Source organism: Hemitrygon akajei, chromosome 15 (assembly GCF_048418815.1).
Source record: "Hemitrygon akajei chromosome 15, sHemAka1.3, whole genome shotgun sequence".
Taxonomy (NCBI): Eukaryota; Metazoa; Chordata; class Chondrichthyes; order Myliobatiformes; family Dasyatidae; genus Hemitrygon; species Hemitrygon akajei.
The window spans coordinates 82,721,541-82,738,674 of NC_133138.1; the positions used below are offsets into that span (position 1 = coordinate 82,721,541).

General features: G+C 44.9%; 1 protein-coding gene across 1 annotated transcript in view; it reads right to left on the reverse strand.

Annotated features, from left to right (window-relative positions):
- LOC140739509 (dedicator of cytokinesis protein 2-like) overlaps window positions 1–17,134 on the reverse strand; it is a 651,201-nt gene that overhangs the window by 405,763 nt on the left and 228,304 nt on the right. The window contains exon 25 of the mRNA XM_073067873.1: window positions 1,644–1,750. Coding sequence (XP_072923974.1) covers window positions 1,644–1,750 — 107 coding nt within the window. The remainder of the gene's footprint in view (window positions 1–1,643; window positions 1,751–17,134) is intronic.

Here is a 17,134-nt window from a genome sequence, read left to right on the forward strand (position 1 = left end):
TACTGCACGGTTAAAGCTGCAGGTATCATAGTACCTCAGGTCACATCACTCAGGTTCTGCAAATGGTTAACAAGTTAGGCAAGTCAAATTTACATACAAATAAAAAGGTGGAACTGCAGCTAGCAATTGCAGGCAAACATGAGCCACAATTAGAGGAGTAATGTATTGATCTTTAGCTGTGGTCCAACTGTTACGGAAGTTTGGTCTTGTGCTTTTGTTCTCATAGGATTCATTGCGAAAGTCAATTTTCATGTTGAATTCAATATGGCTGGAGGTCTTTCTAGCCATTAAATTCAGAGAAGTATAAAATGCTGGTCCTCTCTTGGAAACTTTCCATTGTTTAAAGTACAGAATTAATCTGTCCCATGCCATGCACTGAAATAAAATTACCAATGTCAATTTTTTTGGTATTAGCAAACAACTTCCATTACCAGCTCAGACTACTTAACTGTTTTAACCACGATTCCTTCCTCAGGGTTGCAGGCAAATGGGTTATCACAGGGATCAGAGCTTGAGGTCCATATCAATGATTATCTGATACATACACGTCACCACATAAAACCCTGAGATTGTTTTCTCTGCAGGCATACTTAGCAAATCTATAGAACAGTAAGTGTCAACATGATCAATGAACAATAAACTGTGCAAATGCAAGTATAAATAAATAGCACAAAATATTGAGTATGAAGTAACAAGATAAAGAGTCCTCAATGTGAGACCATCAGTTGTGGGAACATGAAAAAGAGAATGAGTGTAGTTACCCCCTTTTGTTCAAGAGCCTGATGGTTGAGGGGTAGTAACTGTCCTTGAAGCTGGTGGTGCAAAGTCCTGAGGCACTTATATCAGAACTAGCCATCATAGTTTTGGGTATGTGAAGTGAAATATCTAGTACTGAGATGAGAATAAATCTCTGCACTCAGAGATGGAGTGGGTGTGAAATCCTCTACCTTGTTAACTGATGAGTCCAAGCTGATTAATATATTTAACAAGGAGTTTAATAGATTGCCTGACACTCAAGGCATCAAGGAGTACAAGGAAAGTGCAAGATGTGACATTGAGATAGAGGTCCCGCTACAGCCACAAAGGGCCAGATGACATACATCTGATTTCTTATGTTTGTATCTTACCATACTAGTCTATACATTTTTTTCTCTTCTATATTCTCATTCAGTTCCTTTCATTTAAACCTCTTCTGAACAGATCAGCTGGAATTAATACATCATCACTATGCAATCTTAGTTGGCACCATCATATGACCCATTCTCTTCATCTTCACCCTATCACAGGCAACCCAATTCTCTCTACACATCTCTCTCTTTGCAATTTCAAACATATCTGATTTCTACCTAACTCTTAGCACTAATGAATGATCATTGGGCTGAGAAGTTAACATTTTTCTCATTCCACTGATCTGCTGGTTCCTGCATTTACAGTTCCTTCTTATTTCTCCTGATGATATGTCTGATAAGCTGAAAGTAACTTGCCGCCTGTGAGAGAAAGCAGTTTTAATGATGATAACTAACAAGAACAGGGAAAATTTCAGTCATATATCTGTACACTTGTGAATATAATTTCAGCTCTTCTCCTGTACCCCGCTATCCCACTCCCCCCTACCAACCTCAGAGCGATTGTGATGGACTTACCTTTCTTCTTGAAGAGCTCACTGCAAACAATATCAGTCAGGGACTGGATCTTCTGTTTCTGCAACTTATTGGGTGGAATGCCCATGTAAAACTCCAACAGGAGCTGGCTGCAGAGCAAGAGACAAGACACTGTTCAACTCCATAATAGGACTTGAGAATATAAAACTAGTACTGCTTACATCTAGACTGGCAGAATGGGAAGCGGATGTTAAACTAAAACTCTTACTGCAAGTACAAGTGAACTGAGGGGATCCCAATCCATATCAGGGTTCTACCAATGCCCTGATGACCATATACTCTTTAGTCAACAGCATGATTGCTGGAAGTGACATTGCGGTGCAGCTGAAAGAGCTGCTGCCTCACAGCTCGGGGGCTCCAGTTTCACCTTTACCTCTGGTGCTGTCCGCATACTCTCACTCTAACTGCATCAGCTCTTGTTTCCACCCACATCCCAAAAGCACGTAGGGCTATTAGATTAACTGGCTGCTGTAAGCTGTTCCCAGTGTATAAGCGAGTGATGAAACATAGCTGATTGGATTATGAAAATAATAAACTACAGAGCATATCAATCAGTGGTGGGGAAATGGTATCACTCTGTGAACTAGTACAGACTTGATGGGCCAAATAGCCTGCCTTTCTTTTGAAAGGACGTGTGGAAACCAGAATGTGCCATTCAGCTTATCCCTGCTTGCAGGCCCTTGGCATGAGCTGATTCTTCAACTTTGCATTAGGGTGGTGAGAACACCCAAAATGCGTCGCTTCGTCTATTGGATTAAAAAGCAATAGGATGCTGTATAAATATTCCTGTCTATTTGACATATTCAGTCCTTGCACAGATTAATAATAAAGGATGGGACTAATGAGGACTGCGTGGGTTACTACCTTCCTAATAAACTTGCTGGCACAATTGATGGTAGTAACCCCAAAGAAATGAGAATGAGCAATTTGATTTGTTTCAGGTGGGAGAACATTCCTTAGCTGGGTCAGATTATGAACATTTCTGATTTGTTGCTCATTGGTTATGCTGGTCATGTCAAATTGCAGCATCAACTCATAGAGCACAGCAGGCAGCTCTATTTGTTTATTAGTACTTATAGCTAAACCTGCAGTGAATGCATTTAACTCAAATTAAACCAGCAGTAAAATGGGTCAGGCAGCCTTCACAGACTAAAACTGACCATGCCTCATGTCTTAGCATGCTGTGAGGAACCATAGGGATCGGGAATTAACTTTTTAAGCAGGTTGTGAACTGAAAGAAATGACCTGTCTCTTCTTCCCTTGAACCCCCTGTGGTATGGTCATCAACAAATCATTCAGATCCACAGAGAAACAGTCATCTTTGTCCCACCGAAAGCTTCCAAAGTTATTAATACTCAATAAAGTAGTTGTCATCAGCTTTCAAAATAATGATAAATTCAGAACACCTTCCAGCCAAACAGACTTGTGTGACAATGGTCAAAACAACAAAAAGGATGTCCATCTCTTGAAAGGGCATTTTTCCAAATCAGTGATGGGGAATAGCAAGTGAGTAGAATAAGGAGATTACAAAGGGAGGGTTAAATCAATCAAATTGTCACTGGTTTCATCTTTGTATTATAAAATAAGAAGGATATAGATAAAATTGGGAAACTTTCATGGGATAGTAGACAGAACTGTTCCTCTTGTCATTTGGGAATAAACTTCTTTAACTGAATAAATTATGCTCCCAGTAAATTCCATCTAGCGTTAGGATTAACACTGCATAAAGATATTGGAGTAGAGGCAACAATACCAGAGGGGACCATTCCTAGAGATGACTATTTCATGATTTTCCATAAATTAAAGCTATGTCATCTGTACATGCAGCTAGGAATGTACGGTAAGTTGGAAAAAATTGCTTATTTTTTCTGCATAAATTCAGTGAGAGTGAATTTAATTTTATATCTCAAAATTTTGGGCAATGATTTATGAACTCTGTAAGGGCAATTATCTGAAAGGCTGTAATGTGGGACTCAGTTTCAGAGGTGTTGATTAAGCTGTAGAATTGTGTTTATTTTTGTAGTTTATCTTTCCTATGGTTTACTTGTATTTTTATATAATCACCTATATATGAATAATCAATCAGTGAATATTTCAGTGGTATGACCGCTTCTGTATTCTTCTAGAAGTTTCTTCATTTTTCTACAGTAGGTGTCATGCCACTTGAATCTGATTATTTCATGTGTTAGTTGTTATCTCTGTAATGTTTTCTTTTCAGTGGGAGCTAGGTGTTTTGTATGAGACAACCACAATTTCTTTGTTCATTCTTTGTTCTTGAAAGACTTAACTAAACAACTGTAAACACCATATTTTATGCCTTTCTTGTCTTCCTCTGTATTGCAAAAGCACAATGATCCAGCAGTTTAGTATAATCAGCAGATTGGTTGCAAAGATTTAAGGATGTGCAGGAATCCCAGGGAATGAGCGGAAAGTTTTAGTATACATATTTAATAGGAGGTAATGTGGCGACCCACTTACTAGCACACTCGAACCGGCTCACAATTAGCCAGCGTGCAGGCACAAAGGCTAGGTCCGCAACAAAGGGAGAAAGCCTGAGGGGGTGTCAGTACGTGCCTCTCGAAGCATCCGCGCGGGGGAGGGCGGATTGAGGGAGGCTTTAAAGCAAGGCTGTGAAGTTCGAATAAACTTTAACTTTGACTGCAGTTTACCGACTCCGTGTCGTTATTTTGGAAACGTTTTTGGACCGGAGATGAACGACGCCGCATCTGTTCATGCGGTTTCCTTGAAACTGCCAAGCTTCTGGACGCTACAACCTCACCTATGGTTTCAGCAAGCAGAAGCCCAATACCACGTTTGGCAGATAACCTCAGAGGACACCCGTTACTACTACGTGGTGAGCTCCCTCGACCAGGACACAGCGGCCCAGGTCGTGGAGTTCGTACAGTCTCCCCCGGCGGACGGCAAGTACACGGAATTCAAAGCCCTGCTCATAAGGACTTTCGGACTCTCACGGCGCAAGCGGGCTGCCCGTTTACTGCACCTGGATGGCTTGGGAGACAGGCCTCCATCAGCTTTAATGAATGAGATGTTGTCTCTGGCCGACGGACACACACCCTGCCTCATGTTTGAGCAGGCATTCCTGGAGCAGCTGCCCGAGGACATACGCCTACTGCTGTCCGATGCGGATTTCAGCGACCCCCGGAAGGTGGCAGCCCGGGCGGACTTGCTGTGGAACGCCAAGAAGGTGAGTGGGGCGTCCATCTCACTGATCACCCGGCCACACTCCCAGCAGCAGACCAGACCAGGCCCGGCCGCAGAGCCCGCTAACCCCAGAGGCCAGGGTGTGGAGCCCAACGAGCAATGGTGTTTCTACCACCAGCGGTGGGGCGAAGAAGCCCGCTGTTGTCGCCCGCCCTATCAGTTCCCGGGAAACGCCAGGGCCAGCCGTCGCTGATGGCTACGACGGCTGGCCATCGGGATAGCCTCCTGTATGTGTGGGACAGCAGGTCGGGACGCCGGTTTTTGGTCGACACCGGTGCCGAGATCAGCGTCTTACCTCCGACGAGTTACGACACCCGCAGCAGGGCGCCTGGTCCCCCCCTGCGGGCCGCGAACGGCAGCACAGTAAGGACCTATGGCACCCGTCCGGTGCAGCTATGGTTCGGCTCCAGCCAGTTCACGTGGGACTTCAGACTGGCCGCCGTAGCCCAACCGCTTCTGGGTGTGGATTTCTTGCGGGCTCACAGCCTACTGGTCGAACTGCCCAGGAAGAGACTGGTTCACGCCGAGACCTTTCAGACGTTCTCCCTGGGTGCAGCCCAGTTGCCAGCCCCTCACCTCGGCTCCATCACGCTGTCCGACAACGACTTCACCAGGGTCCTGGCGGATTTCCCATTGGTTCTGGCACCGCAGTTCGCGACAGCCATGCCCCGACACGGCGTACAGCACCACATCCCGACCCAGGGACCACCCCTCCACGCCTGTGCTCGAAGGCTTCCCCCCGGACAAGCTCCAACTGGCGAAGGAGGAGTTCAAGAGGATGGAGGAATTGGGGATCATCCGGCGGTCCGACAGCCCATGGGCCTCCCCCCTGCACATGGTGCCCAAAGTGACAGGGGGCTGGAGACCGTGCGGCGACTACCGCAGGCTGAACAAGGTTACAACACTGGACAGCTACCCTGTGCCGCACATTCAGGACTTTGCAGCAAACCTGCACAGCGCACGGATCTTCTCCAAGGTAGACCTCATCCGCGGATCCCATCAAATCCCAATGCATCCGGACGACGTCCCCAAAACGGCTCTCATCACTCCGTTCGGCCTTTTTGAGTTCCTCCGCATGCCGTTCGGCCTGAAGAATGCCGCACAGACATTCCAGCGGTTGATGGACGTGGTGGGACGCGACCTGGACTTCGCATTCATCTATTTGGAAGACATCCTCATAGCCAGCAGCAGTCGTCAGGAGCATCTGTCCCACCTCCAACAATTCTATGCCCGGCTGAGTGACTACGGTCTAACAATCAACCTGGCCAAATGCCAGTTCGGGCTCGACACCATTGACTTCCTGGGTCACCGGATTACCACAGACGGGGCAACCCCTCTGCCCGCTAAGGTAGATGCGGTCCGCCATTTCCCCCAACCCACCACGATCAAAGGCCTTCAGGAATTCGTAGGTGTGGTCAATTTCTACCACCGCTTCCTCCCTTCAGCTGCCCGGATCATGCGGCCCCTGTTCGCCCTGTTGTCGGGTCCGGGCAAGGACATTACCTGGGATGAGGTGTCCGCCGCCGCTTTCACTCAAACGAAGGAAGCCTTGGCGAACGCTGTGATGCTAGTGCACCCCAGAATGGACGTCCCTACCGCCCTCACAGTGGACGCATCTAATACAGCAATCGGTGGGGTACTGCAGCAACTCATCGCGGGCCGCTGGCAACCCCTGGCGTTTTTCAGCAAACACCTGCGGCCACCCGAGCTCAAATACAGTGCTTTTGACCGGGAACTGTTGGCGCTATACCTGGCAATCCGGCATTTCAGGTACTTCTTAGAAGGTAGGCCCTTCACCACGTTCACGGACCACAAACCGCTTACCTTTACGTTCACAAAGGTGTCCGATCCCTGGTCGTCCCGCCAGCAGCGCCATCTGTCCTACATCTCTGAATTCACGACGGACGTCCGGCACGTCTCGGGTAAGGACAATGTCGTGGCGGATGCGCTCTCTCACCCTAACATTCACGCCCTTTCCCAAGGGGTAGACTTTGAGGCGCTGGCAGAGGCGCAGCAGGCAGACGAGGAGATCCCGAGTTACAGGACCGCAGTCTCCGGTTTGCAGCACCAGGACCTCCCCGTAGGCCCAGGTAAGAGGACCATACTCTGTGACGTTGCCACCGGCCAGCCCCGTCCCGTCGTCCCGGCACCTTGGCGACGACGTGTTTTCGACTCCATTCATAACTTGGCGCACCCCTCCATCCACACTACCGTCCGGATGGTCTCCAGCAGGTTTGTTTGGCACGGACTCCGCAAGCAGGTCCGTGAATGGGCCAGAACGTGCATGTACTGCCAGACGGCCAAGGTGCAGCGACACACCAAGGCCCCACCGCAGCAGTTCCACCCCACCCACCGGCGTTTCGACCACATTCATGTGGATATCGTGGGCCCCCAGCCAGTGTCGCGCAGAACGCGGCACCTCCTGACTATCGTGGACTGGTTCACAAGATGGCCAGAGGCGGTCCCGCTCACCGACACCACCTCCGAATCTTGCACCCGGGCACTGATCGCCACCTGGGTATCTCACTTTGGTGTACCGGCCCACATTACCTCCGACAGAGGCGCCCAGTTCACCTCCAGCCTGTGGTCAGCGATGGCCAGCCTGTTGGGGACTCATCTGCACCACACCACTGCCTACCACCCACAGTCGAATGGACTGGTGGAGCGTTTCCACCGTCACCTGAAGTCGGCTCTCATGGCCCGCCTGCTAGGAGCTAACTGGGCGGACGAGCTTCCCTGGGTCCTACTCGGCATCCGCACGGCGCCCAAAGACGATCTGCACGCTTCGTCGGCCGAGTTGGTGTACGGTGCACCCCTGGTCGTTCCTGGGGAGTTCATACCAGCCCCAAGGGGGCGAGAGGAAGAACCTGCAGTAGTCCTGGGCAGACTACGCAAAAGGCTCGGTGCCCTGGCCCCCATATCCACTTCGCAGCATGGGCAGAACCCAACCTGCGTACCCAAAGACCTGCAGAACTATAAGTTTGTGTTTGTACGACGGGGCGGGCATCGGTCACCGCTGCAACGGCCCTACGAGGGGCCGTTCACGGTGCTCAGGAACAAGGGGTCCATGTATGTTCTGGATATTGGGGGGAGAGAGGAGGTTTTCACGGTGGACTGACTCAAACCGGCCCATGTGGACCTGGCGCAACCGGTCGAGTTTCCGACACCTCGGTGCAGAGGCCGACCTCCCAAACAGGGTCTGGCCCAGACTGTGGACATTGGGGGGTGTATCGCTGGTTCTGGGGGGGGTTACGTGGCGACCCACTTACTAGCACACTCGAACCGGCTCACAATTAGCCAGTGTGCAGGCACAAAGGCTAGGTCCGCAACAAAGGGAGAAAGCCTGAGGGGGTGTCAGTACGTGCCTCTCGAAGCATCCGCGCGGGGGAGGGTGGATTGAGGGAGGCTTTAAAGCAAGGCTGTGAAGTTCGAATAAACTTTAACTTTGACTGCAGTTTACCGACTCCGTGTCGTTATTTTAGCGCTGCGTGTAGCACACCGCTACAGTAAGACCTTTCTCGTTATTTTCCAAATCATTAGGGAAACAGCTAGTTTTTGCTTCAACACACCATCTAAAGGAAGTCTAAGAGTAAAGGAAAACTCTATTCTACTTTAACTTAAGCGTGCATTAGAATTATTATCGTTTGATTGTACAAGTTGACTGAGTACCGTGTGTGGAGTTTGGGTGCACAGATTTAGTGATATTGGAACTTTGATTACAATCTAGTGATGAAAGCAGGTATGTATTAAGTGTTCTGCATAGGGAATTTAAACACCATGGATAAATTGGAGAAACCTACTCCAGTAATAAGAGGAACTGAACCTGTAGTTGTTATGTGTGAACAGATGACTTAAGGTTTGGGTTCTTATTTGAACTAAATATTTGAATTTGATAAGATTAATTAAGAAATCAAGATGAAATATACTATTAGTGTTGAGTCTAATGGAACTTGGCTGTTGGAGATGTTAGCACAATTAAGAAAATAAAAATGTGCTGAGTTAGATCAAATATATGCTTTGATTGAACAACTGAAACATTTCACTGAATAAATGGGAAACTTGACAAGTGAAAAAGGAAAAGGAAAACTACTAAATTATGAAATCAGTATGAGAGAGATAGTAAAAAGTCTAAAGAGCAGATCTGTGCATTAGCTGAGCAAGTGACAGAACAACAGAAGGGTAATGGAATCAAAGTACATTGCACAGAACTTCAAGGGAAATTGCCAATGACCCTCCTCCTGGAGGCACCACACCCCCCCACCCACCACACCAGACAATACTCCAAAGCAGTGCTTCCATCCAAACTCAAAGGAATTCCAGGATGAACATGACGTGAATTCTAGCAACTCAAGTGAGGATGGCGGTTATGGAACAATAGGATTGGCAGCCATGTCACAACTTTCCCAAGTAAGGACTAAGCAAATGTAGATGCACAGGGACGCAGATGGATCCTGTGAAAGGAGGCAGGTGGTTTCTTATGAACCATCCAGAAAAGTTTGATAAATGGTCCAAAGAGGTTTTGTATCTTAAAAAGGAAGGTTCAAAGACTTGGGCTGAAATTGAGTGTACCAAAAACATATACAGTCTGAACCTTTATGATGGCTTCTAAATTCTGGTTTCTATGTTATCTCCTCAGTAAATCTGACAATAGACTCATAGAGTTAACACTGACATATGAGATGATAGGGAAAATCTACAAGGTGTTTGGAAAGCTATCAAGAGGTAGTTAGAAGAACTGACACTGATACAGAATGATGGGAGAAAGGTGGTTGAGTATAAAGAAAAGACTTTTGAGACATTTCTGATTCTGTGGAATGGTACAGAACAGTGTGGTTGAGTTACAGAGAAGTTCATGAAGTAAATGAAGATAACATGGAGAAATCTGAATATGATCAACTGTCATCAACTGTTATAGATGGTCTGAAAGCAGATGTTGCCAAAATTTTACACTATGGAAGGTATTTTATCTATTGTTAACCAGCTGGATGAAAGAGGGATTCTTTTTAAATCTCACTGACATCAAATAGTGCAGTCTGGCCTGTTAAGAAAATGAAGAGCACCTGGAGATTGCCACTGTTTTGCAGGGTTGCTAATCAATGTATTGGCAAGTTAACTCCTCTTGTGGCCCAATCCATCAAATACTTTTAATGCACTGAAGCCATCACACAAGTGGTTTACAGTTATCTATTTGGCCAGTAGATTCTGGTCCAAAGCACTGGTGGCCAGATGTCAACTGTGCTTGGCCTTTACAATTAATGGACAAAAATACCAGTAGATGAGATTACCACAAGGGTTCCACAACAGCCTCACTGTATACTACATGTCTCTGAGACAACAAGACAGCATCTAAGAGACCTACCAGCCTTGACTTGATTATTATATATTATGTAGATGATGTCTTGATTGCATCTGACACTGCAGAGCAGCATGAATGTAATGTGCTTTATTTACTCAATCATTTATCCTCCGAGGATCACAAAACAATTGCAACAAAAGAAGTGGTTTGCTTGGGACTGTTAGAGCGATTTTTGGGTTTAACACATATACATTTAGCAGTTGACTTTGGCTACCTGCCTTCACATCTGAATATGTATTGTGGATTTAATTTGGAGTGCAGCTCTGAACAACGGGTTGCTAACAGCTGTGAATCCCAGACCAGACAATGCTGATTAAAATTCAGTTGGATGTCTGTGTTGTGGATGTGAATCAGGAGGTGTGAAGGTTGTATGTCATTTCAAAAAAAAACACGGTCCATACATTGTAAATATGGACTAGCCCTTTGATGTTTGGCCCATAAAATATTAGGCCCCACATTGGGCCAGTAGATCTTTTGACCAAAAGTGTCTCCACATGATCCCTGCTGTACCTTGTTTTGTTGAATAAAGAAGCTGCTTTGTATCTACTAGTAATTTTCTCCAATAACTTCATTCACACAACAACAAGGACATAAAATTTCTCAAGGCAAGTGGGAAATATTGAGGATTTTGCAAAGACTTTCAAATCAGCATCACCACCTGCAACAGTCCAGTAACTCTGATTGTTTCTGGGTTTGTGAAACTACAGCAGAGCATGGTCCATTCATATGTTGAAATTGAACAACCACCCAACCATTTGTTGAAGGGCAGCAAATGCTCAGATGACCATGTGTCTCCTAATGAAGAACAGTTAGAAGCATTCCAACCTCCAAAGGCAACATCATGTACAATATCTGCATTATGCATCCCTGGCACTGGTACAGCTTTCACCCTGTACACCACTGAATAACATGGTTGCATGGCAACAGTCTTGAGTCAGGAGATAAAGAGCTATTTTTTAATATTCTTGACTACTATTTTGTAAAATTGGATTGTGTGCCACTTGAATGAGTTCTGTGTTTACAAGCAACCAACCTGGCAGTCAAGGCTGTATCCAGTATTATGCTTGATCACATTTTGAATATTTGATGTACTCATTCAGTTTGCACTTTACTGTCAATGAATAGGGTCTCTCAACTAACAGCAGCTTGATGGTCCAAATGGGCATCTAATATCATCATCCAGCAAGCAGGTCCAGTGAATCCAGCACCACTGTTGCCAATTGAACATGGAAGACCATAAGATATAGGAGCAGAATTTGGTCATTTCGAGTCTACTCCACCATTTCATCATGGCTGATCCATTTTTCCTCTCAGCCGCAATCTCCTGCCTTCCCACCATATCCCTTCATGCCTGGACCATCATCAGGCTAAGATGACCATGACTGTGCAAGGATAATAATATGCCATGAAGAGGCAAACCATTACAAAGAAATGCCTCTATTAAACCCAGAAATGATTTTGCACGCCAATGGCTCCTCAACAGTTGAGGGAGGAGTTAAAATGTCTTGATGGGCTGTCACTTCTGAAACTGAAATACTGGCCTCAGGAAGTATGGCTTCTGGTTCCTCTGCACAACAGGTGGAACTGCAAGATTGCAGAAAGAAAGTCAGGTAAAGTTTGAATGAATTCTTGGTATGCCTTGGAATTGTTCATGAATTTAGAAAGTTACAGAGGCAAAGAATATTTCTTACAGCTGTAGGAACCCGTATCAAGAATTGTCAGCTAGTACAAGAACTAATGGATGTTATACAATTGCTGCTAGAACTGGCTGTAATAAAATGTAAAAGCCATTCCCAATTAAGTACAATTGAAAGCCATTGAAATGCATTCACCAGAAATAGCAAAGAAGGAAGCATGGAAAGAAAAAAACAAGAAAAAAGAACTGCAAGAAATACAAGAATGCGTAAAGTGAACCCAACAACTAAAGTTATGGAAACAAATATAAATTCTTTATCATGCACAGAGGAGGAAGAGGTGTTTGCTATCTTGAGGTATATTAATGTGAATATACCCCCAGGGCCTGACAAGGTGTTCCCTTAGACCCTACAGGAGGCAAGTATAGAAATTGCCAGGATCCTAACAGAGATATTTAAATCATCCGTAGTGACAGGTGAGGTGCCGGAGAATTGGAGGATAGCCAATGTTATTCTGCTGATTAAGAATGGCTCTAAAAATAAACCAGGAAATTATAGGCCGGTGAGCCTGTTATCAATCGTGCGGACGTTATTGGAAGGTATTCTAAGGGACTGGGTATGTAAGTATATGAAAGACATGGACTAAGGATAGCCAGCATGACTTCATGCATGGTGAGTTGTGTCTAACCAATCTTATATTGTTTTTTGAGGAAGTTACCGGGAAAGTTGATGAAGGCAACATGGATTTAAGCAAGTCACTTGATAAGGTCCCACGTGGGAGGTTGGTCAAGAAGGTTCTGTCGTTTGGCATTCAAGATGAGGTAGTAAATTGGATTAGACATTGCCTTTGTGGGAGAACCCAGAGGGTGGTAGTAGATGGTTGTCTCTTTGAATGGAGACCTGTGACTAGTAGAGTGTCACAGGGACTGGTGCTGGGTGTGTTGTTGTTTGTCATCTATATCAACAATCTGGATGATAATGTGGTTGACTGGATCAGCACATTTGTGGATGGCACCAAGATTAGGGCTGAAAAATGGCAGCTGGAATTTAAAACAGGTAAGTGCAAGGTGTTGCACTTCAGTACGACCAACCGTGGTAGTGAATGGTAGGTCACTGAGGAGAACAGAAGGATTTGGGAATACAGGTCCATAATTCACTGAAAGTGGCATCACAGGTTGATAGGGTCATAAAGAAGGCTTTCTGGTACATTAGCTTTCATAAATTGAAGTACTGAGTACAGGAGATAATGTGTTATATTGAAGTTGTTTCAGACATTACTGTGGCCTAATTTGGAACATTGTCACAAACAAGAGCTAATCTGCAGATGCTGAAAATCAAGCAACATATTGTGTGCAGTTTTGGTCACCTACCTACAAGAAAGATGTAAATAAGGTTGAAAGAGTACAGAGGAAATTTACAAGGATGTTGCTGGGCCTGGAAGACCTGAGTTATATGAAAGGATTGAATAGGTTAGAACTTTATCCCTTGAAAAAATAGAAGATTGGGAAATTCGACAAAATTATAAGGAACATTGATAGGGTAAATGCAAGCAGGTTTTTTTCCACTGAGGTTGGGTAGAACTGCAGGTAGAGGTCATGGGTTAAGGGTGGAGGGTGAAAAGTTTAAAGGAAACATGACGGAAAACTTCTTCACTCAGAGGGTTGTGACAAGTGGTGCATGCGAGTTCAATTTCAATGTTTAGATAGATAGCTAGATAGATAGATACTTTATTCATCCCCATGGGGAAATTCAACATTTTTTCCAATGTCCCATACACTTGTTGTAGCAAAAACTCATTACATACAATACTTAACTCAGTAATAATATGATATGCATCTAAATCACTAACTCAAAAAGCATTAATAATAGCTTTTAAAAAAAAAAAAAAAAGAGACGTTTGGATAGATACATGGATGGTAGGGGTATGGACAACTATAGTCCCGGTGCAGGTCGATGGGAGTAGGCAATTTAAGTGGCTCAGCATGGAATAGAAAGGCCTAAGGGCCTGTTTCTGTGCTGTACTTTCCTATGACAAACATGGATGGTAGTCGAGAGATGCAAGTTCAATGCAACAATGAAACCAATCACAAACTAGTAGTGCCAACTAAATTGCTTCCTTCCATGGAACATCAGATACATTCCTTAAGACATACAGTATTGGAGTGGAAACAGATTCTTCCAGTGGTGTGAGAATCCCAAGTACAGGGCAAAAGCTCTTCAGGGCACAGACATAAGGAAGATGTATTACATGCAAGAAAACCAATCCTGGAACAGTGGATAAACTACTACAACTATGTGCCCCTGCCCCAACAGGACTATTTTTGCATCTACAAGTGGACTACATTATTTTACCAAAGTGCCAAGGACACTCCAATGTACAGGAAATAGTGCATAAGCTTTCAAGGTGGGTGGAAGCTGTCCCAGCACAAAAAGCCACTGCCATACGCATAGCAAAAACTGAGCAAGGGCGACATTTTGAGAAAGGATTTGCCCTGTCACATTGATTCTGACCGAGGAACACATTTCACTGCAAGTGTTTGTTAGGAACTATGTCAACTTGTGAACACTGAATGGTCTTTCTAGTGTCCACATCACCCAGAATCATCAGGGCAAGTCAAACAAATGAATAGGATCAAACAGTGACAGGGTACCATGAGGAGGGTGCATCATCGCCTACGGCCCTTCCTATGCTCTTATGTAGCATCAGAGTAAACCCAAAGAAGAAAACTAAAATAAGCCCAATGAGGGTGTAACAAGGCGACCCATGCCACTACCTGGAGTTATTGATCTCAGAGAGGTAAGCATACATATTATAGCAGAGAGTTTGGTTAATTATTGTGTGAAACTAACCCAAGCTGTTCAATCTGTTTCTCAACTGGTTTCTGTTGCTTGGAGTGATCCATAGAAGGAGGATACACATTGATTTCTGGTGAGTGGGTCCTGATCAAGAAACCACATGGAGAGCCACTAGGAGCTCAGTGAGAAGGACTTTATGAAGAGCTGTTGATTACAAACTCAGCAGTGAAAGTAGAAGGTAAAAATAAGTGGATATATGCTGCAAGTGAGCCAAAGCTCAACAAAGACAAGTACTGAGGTTAATGTGCTAGTAAGCTCTGACTCAGTGCCTACGTGGCTGGGCTACAGTGAGCAAGTTATCAGCCAGAAGTCATTGAACAAAGTTGTTAACTACTGGGCACAATGTTTATTATGGCGTTATTTGTTGCTGTTTTTCAACCAATCATGAGAAATTAAAAATATTGCTACAGCTTTAAAAAGAGTCAGCAATGACACATCCGCAGAGAGCAGCAACAGAAATATTTGCAATACATAAAATGGTTTCCAAAATCAGATGGAATTATACCTTCCCTTGTTGGGAACACAGTAGCTATAGCCAAAGAGTATTGTGCTTAGATATCTGATGAGTCTAAAGACATCTCTGATCTGGCTGATCATATCCATAAAGAAGCAGCTAAGGTACATCAATCTGATAAATGAGATGTCTTTGACTATCAAATCAAAGCCAGAAAACTGTGGATACTCGATATTACAAACTATAATATTTGCTTTATCATAATTTACAGCTAAATTACTTGTATAAGGGCCATCATTAGGAGAGCTGCTCAAACTCACATAAATGTGTCTACTTAAAGTACACTTACTTATAAGGACAATCCACATGATTATGATAATTATATAAATACCCTGGTAGGGAGTACTCTGGAGTTATGTGAATATAGCAGGTATTAATTCAGACAGTGGTTTTTGTGATGCATCTAGCATGGTAGTATAGTGGGTAGTGCTTGTCGCTCTCACTTTCAGCTTCCACCACTGGCTCACCATCTCTTGAAAAGGAGAGCTGAATGTATTAGTCTCTCCCTGCTCTCTCCAACAGCAAGCCTCATGTAGTGCCTCCTCGCTGGCAAGACATGGAAACTGAATTGTGGTGGTGGCGTTGGTTATCATCACAAGCCTGGGCGAAAGGTATGGAGATCCTGAGATTTCCAGTCATCGGGAGACTCAGACTCAAGCTGAACTACAGAGGGCGTGGAGGAAGCAGGCCCACCAGTGTGAGGACATGCCCTGGTGCTCATGAACCAGATCCCCAGCTTATGGGTAAATAACCACAATGCCTTGTGGATAGCCTTGGGAGAGATGAAGGTTATAGGACTAAACCCAGACAGTAGATCCGGAGTGGAGCCCCTAAGGTGGCTGGACGTCATTGCACATCCTTCCAGCAGCTCCTGCAGACAAGCTGGTGCCAAACGTTTTGCTTCATAAGATTTCCTTTGAACTACACTGGTAGAGGCTGAGAGGGGGATCTTGATGACTGGGCATCTCAGGATCTTTATACCTTTCACCCTAGAGGTGTCTCTATGTAATTGAAGGGAAGCATTTGTCAACCCAGGATATGTTTGTGACCCAATTACATGGTCAGCAACCTCAGCAGTCTAAGGAGGGTGATTGTATCTGATCATGACATGCCATGCTTAGATCTGCTTACGCCAATGACCATGGAATCACGAAGTATCAGAGAACACAGATGAGAACTGTGTATGTGAATGCAGAGTGGTTTGTATGCTTTATGTAAAGGACAAGCTTCTAAATGAAGCTAGACAGTTTGTTGAGACCAGGCCACCAAAAGGTGCTTTCTGATTGTCCTTGATTCCAGACGGGTGTGTGTACTCATTTGATGAGCAACAAGGTAAATGTAGTGTGGAAGATATCGGAGAGCTGCATGTACACTCGTTTGGGAAACTGTATAGCACTGCATTGTTTGTAAATGTGTGTGTGACTGCATGTGTGGAAAAACCTAGAACCAAAGCTCAAGAGGGACAATAATGCAGGAATATTTAACTTACTGTGTAAAAAGGATACAGCAACATCATGGGCTCAGTTATGAAAGGGGAGAGAACTCACTCCATAAACTCGAGAATGTTGAACAGGGCATAGACAAAGCTGCCCACCAGATGCACCCAAACACATACTGTACACATATAGGTTAAAGCTAAATACCCAAGAAATACATGGGACAGTATAAACCCAGAGGTGCAAGATAGAACATGGGCAAATAGGGGAATGCCAGTAATGAGGTATCAGAGCTTTAGGGTAGTAGTGAGGCAATGAGCTGGAGGAGGAGAGAGTTACTAGGGAACGATAATGTCGATGAACCTGGCATGGACTATGCGGAGTGAAAATACCAGGGGCTGGACAATCAAGGGAGGTATGATAAAGTCTTCCTGAAATGCTCAAGGGCTGAGTAC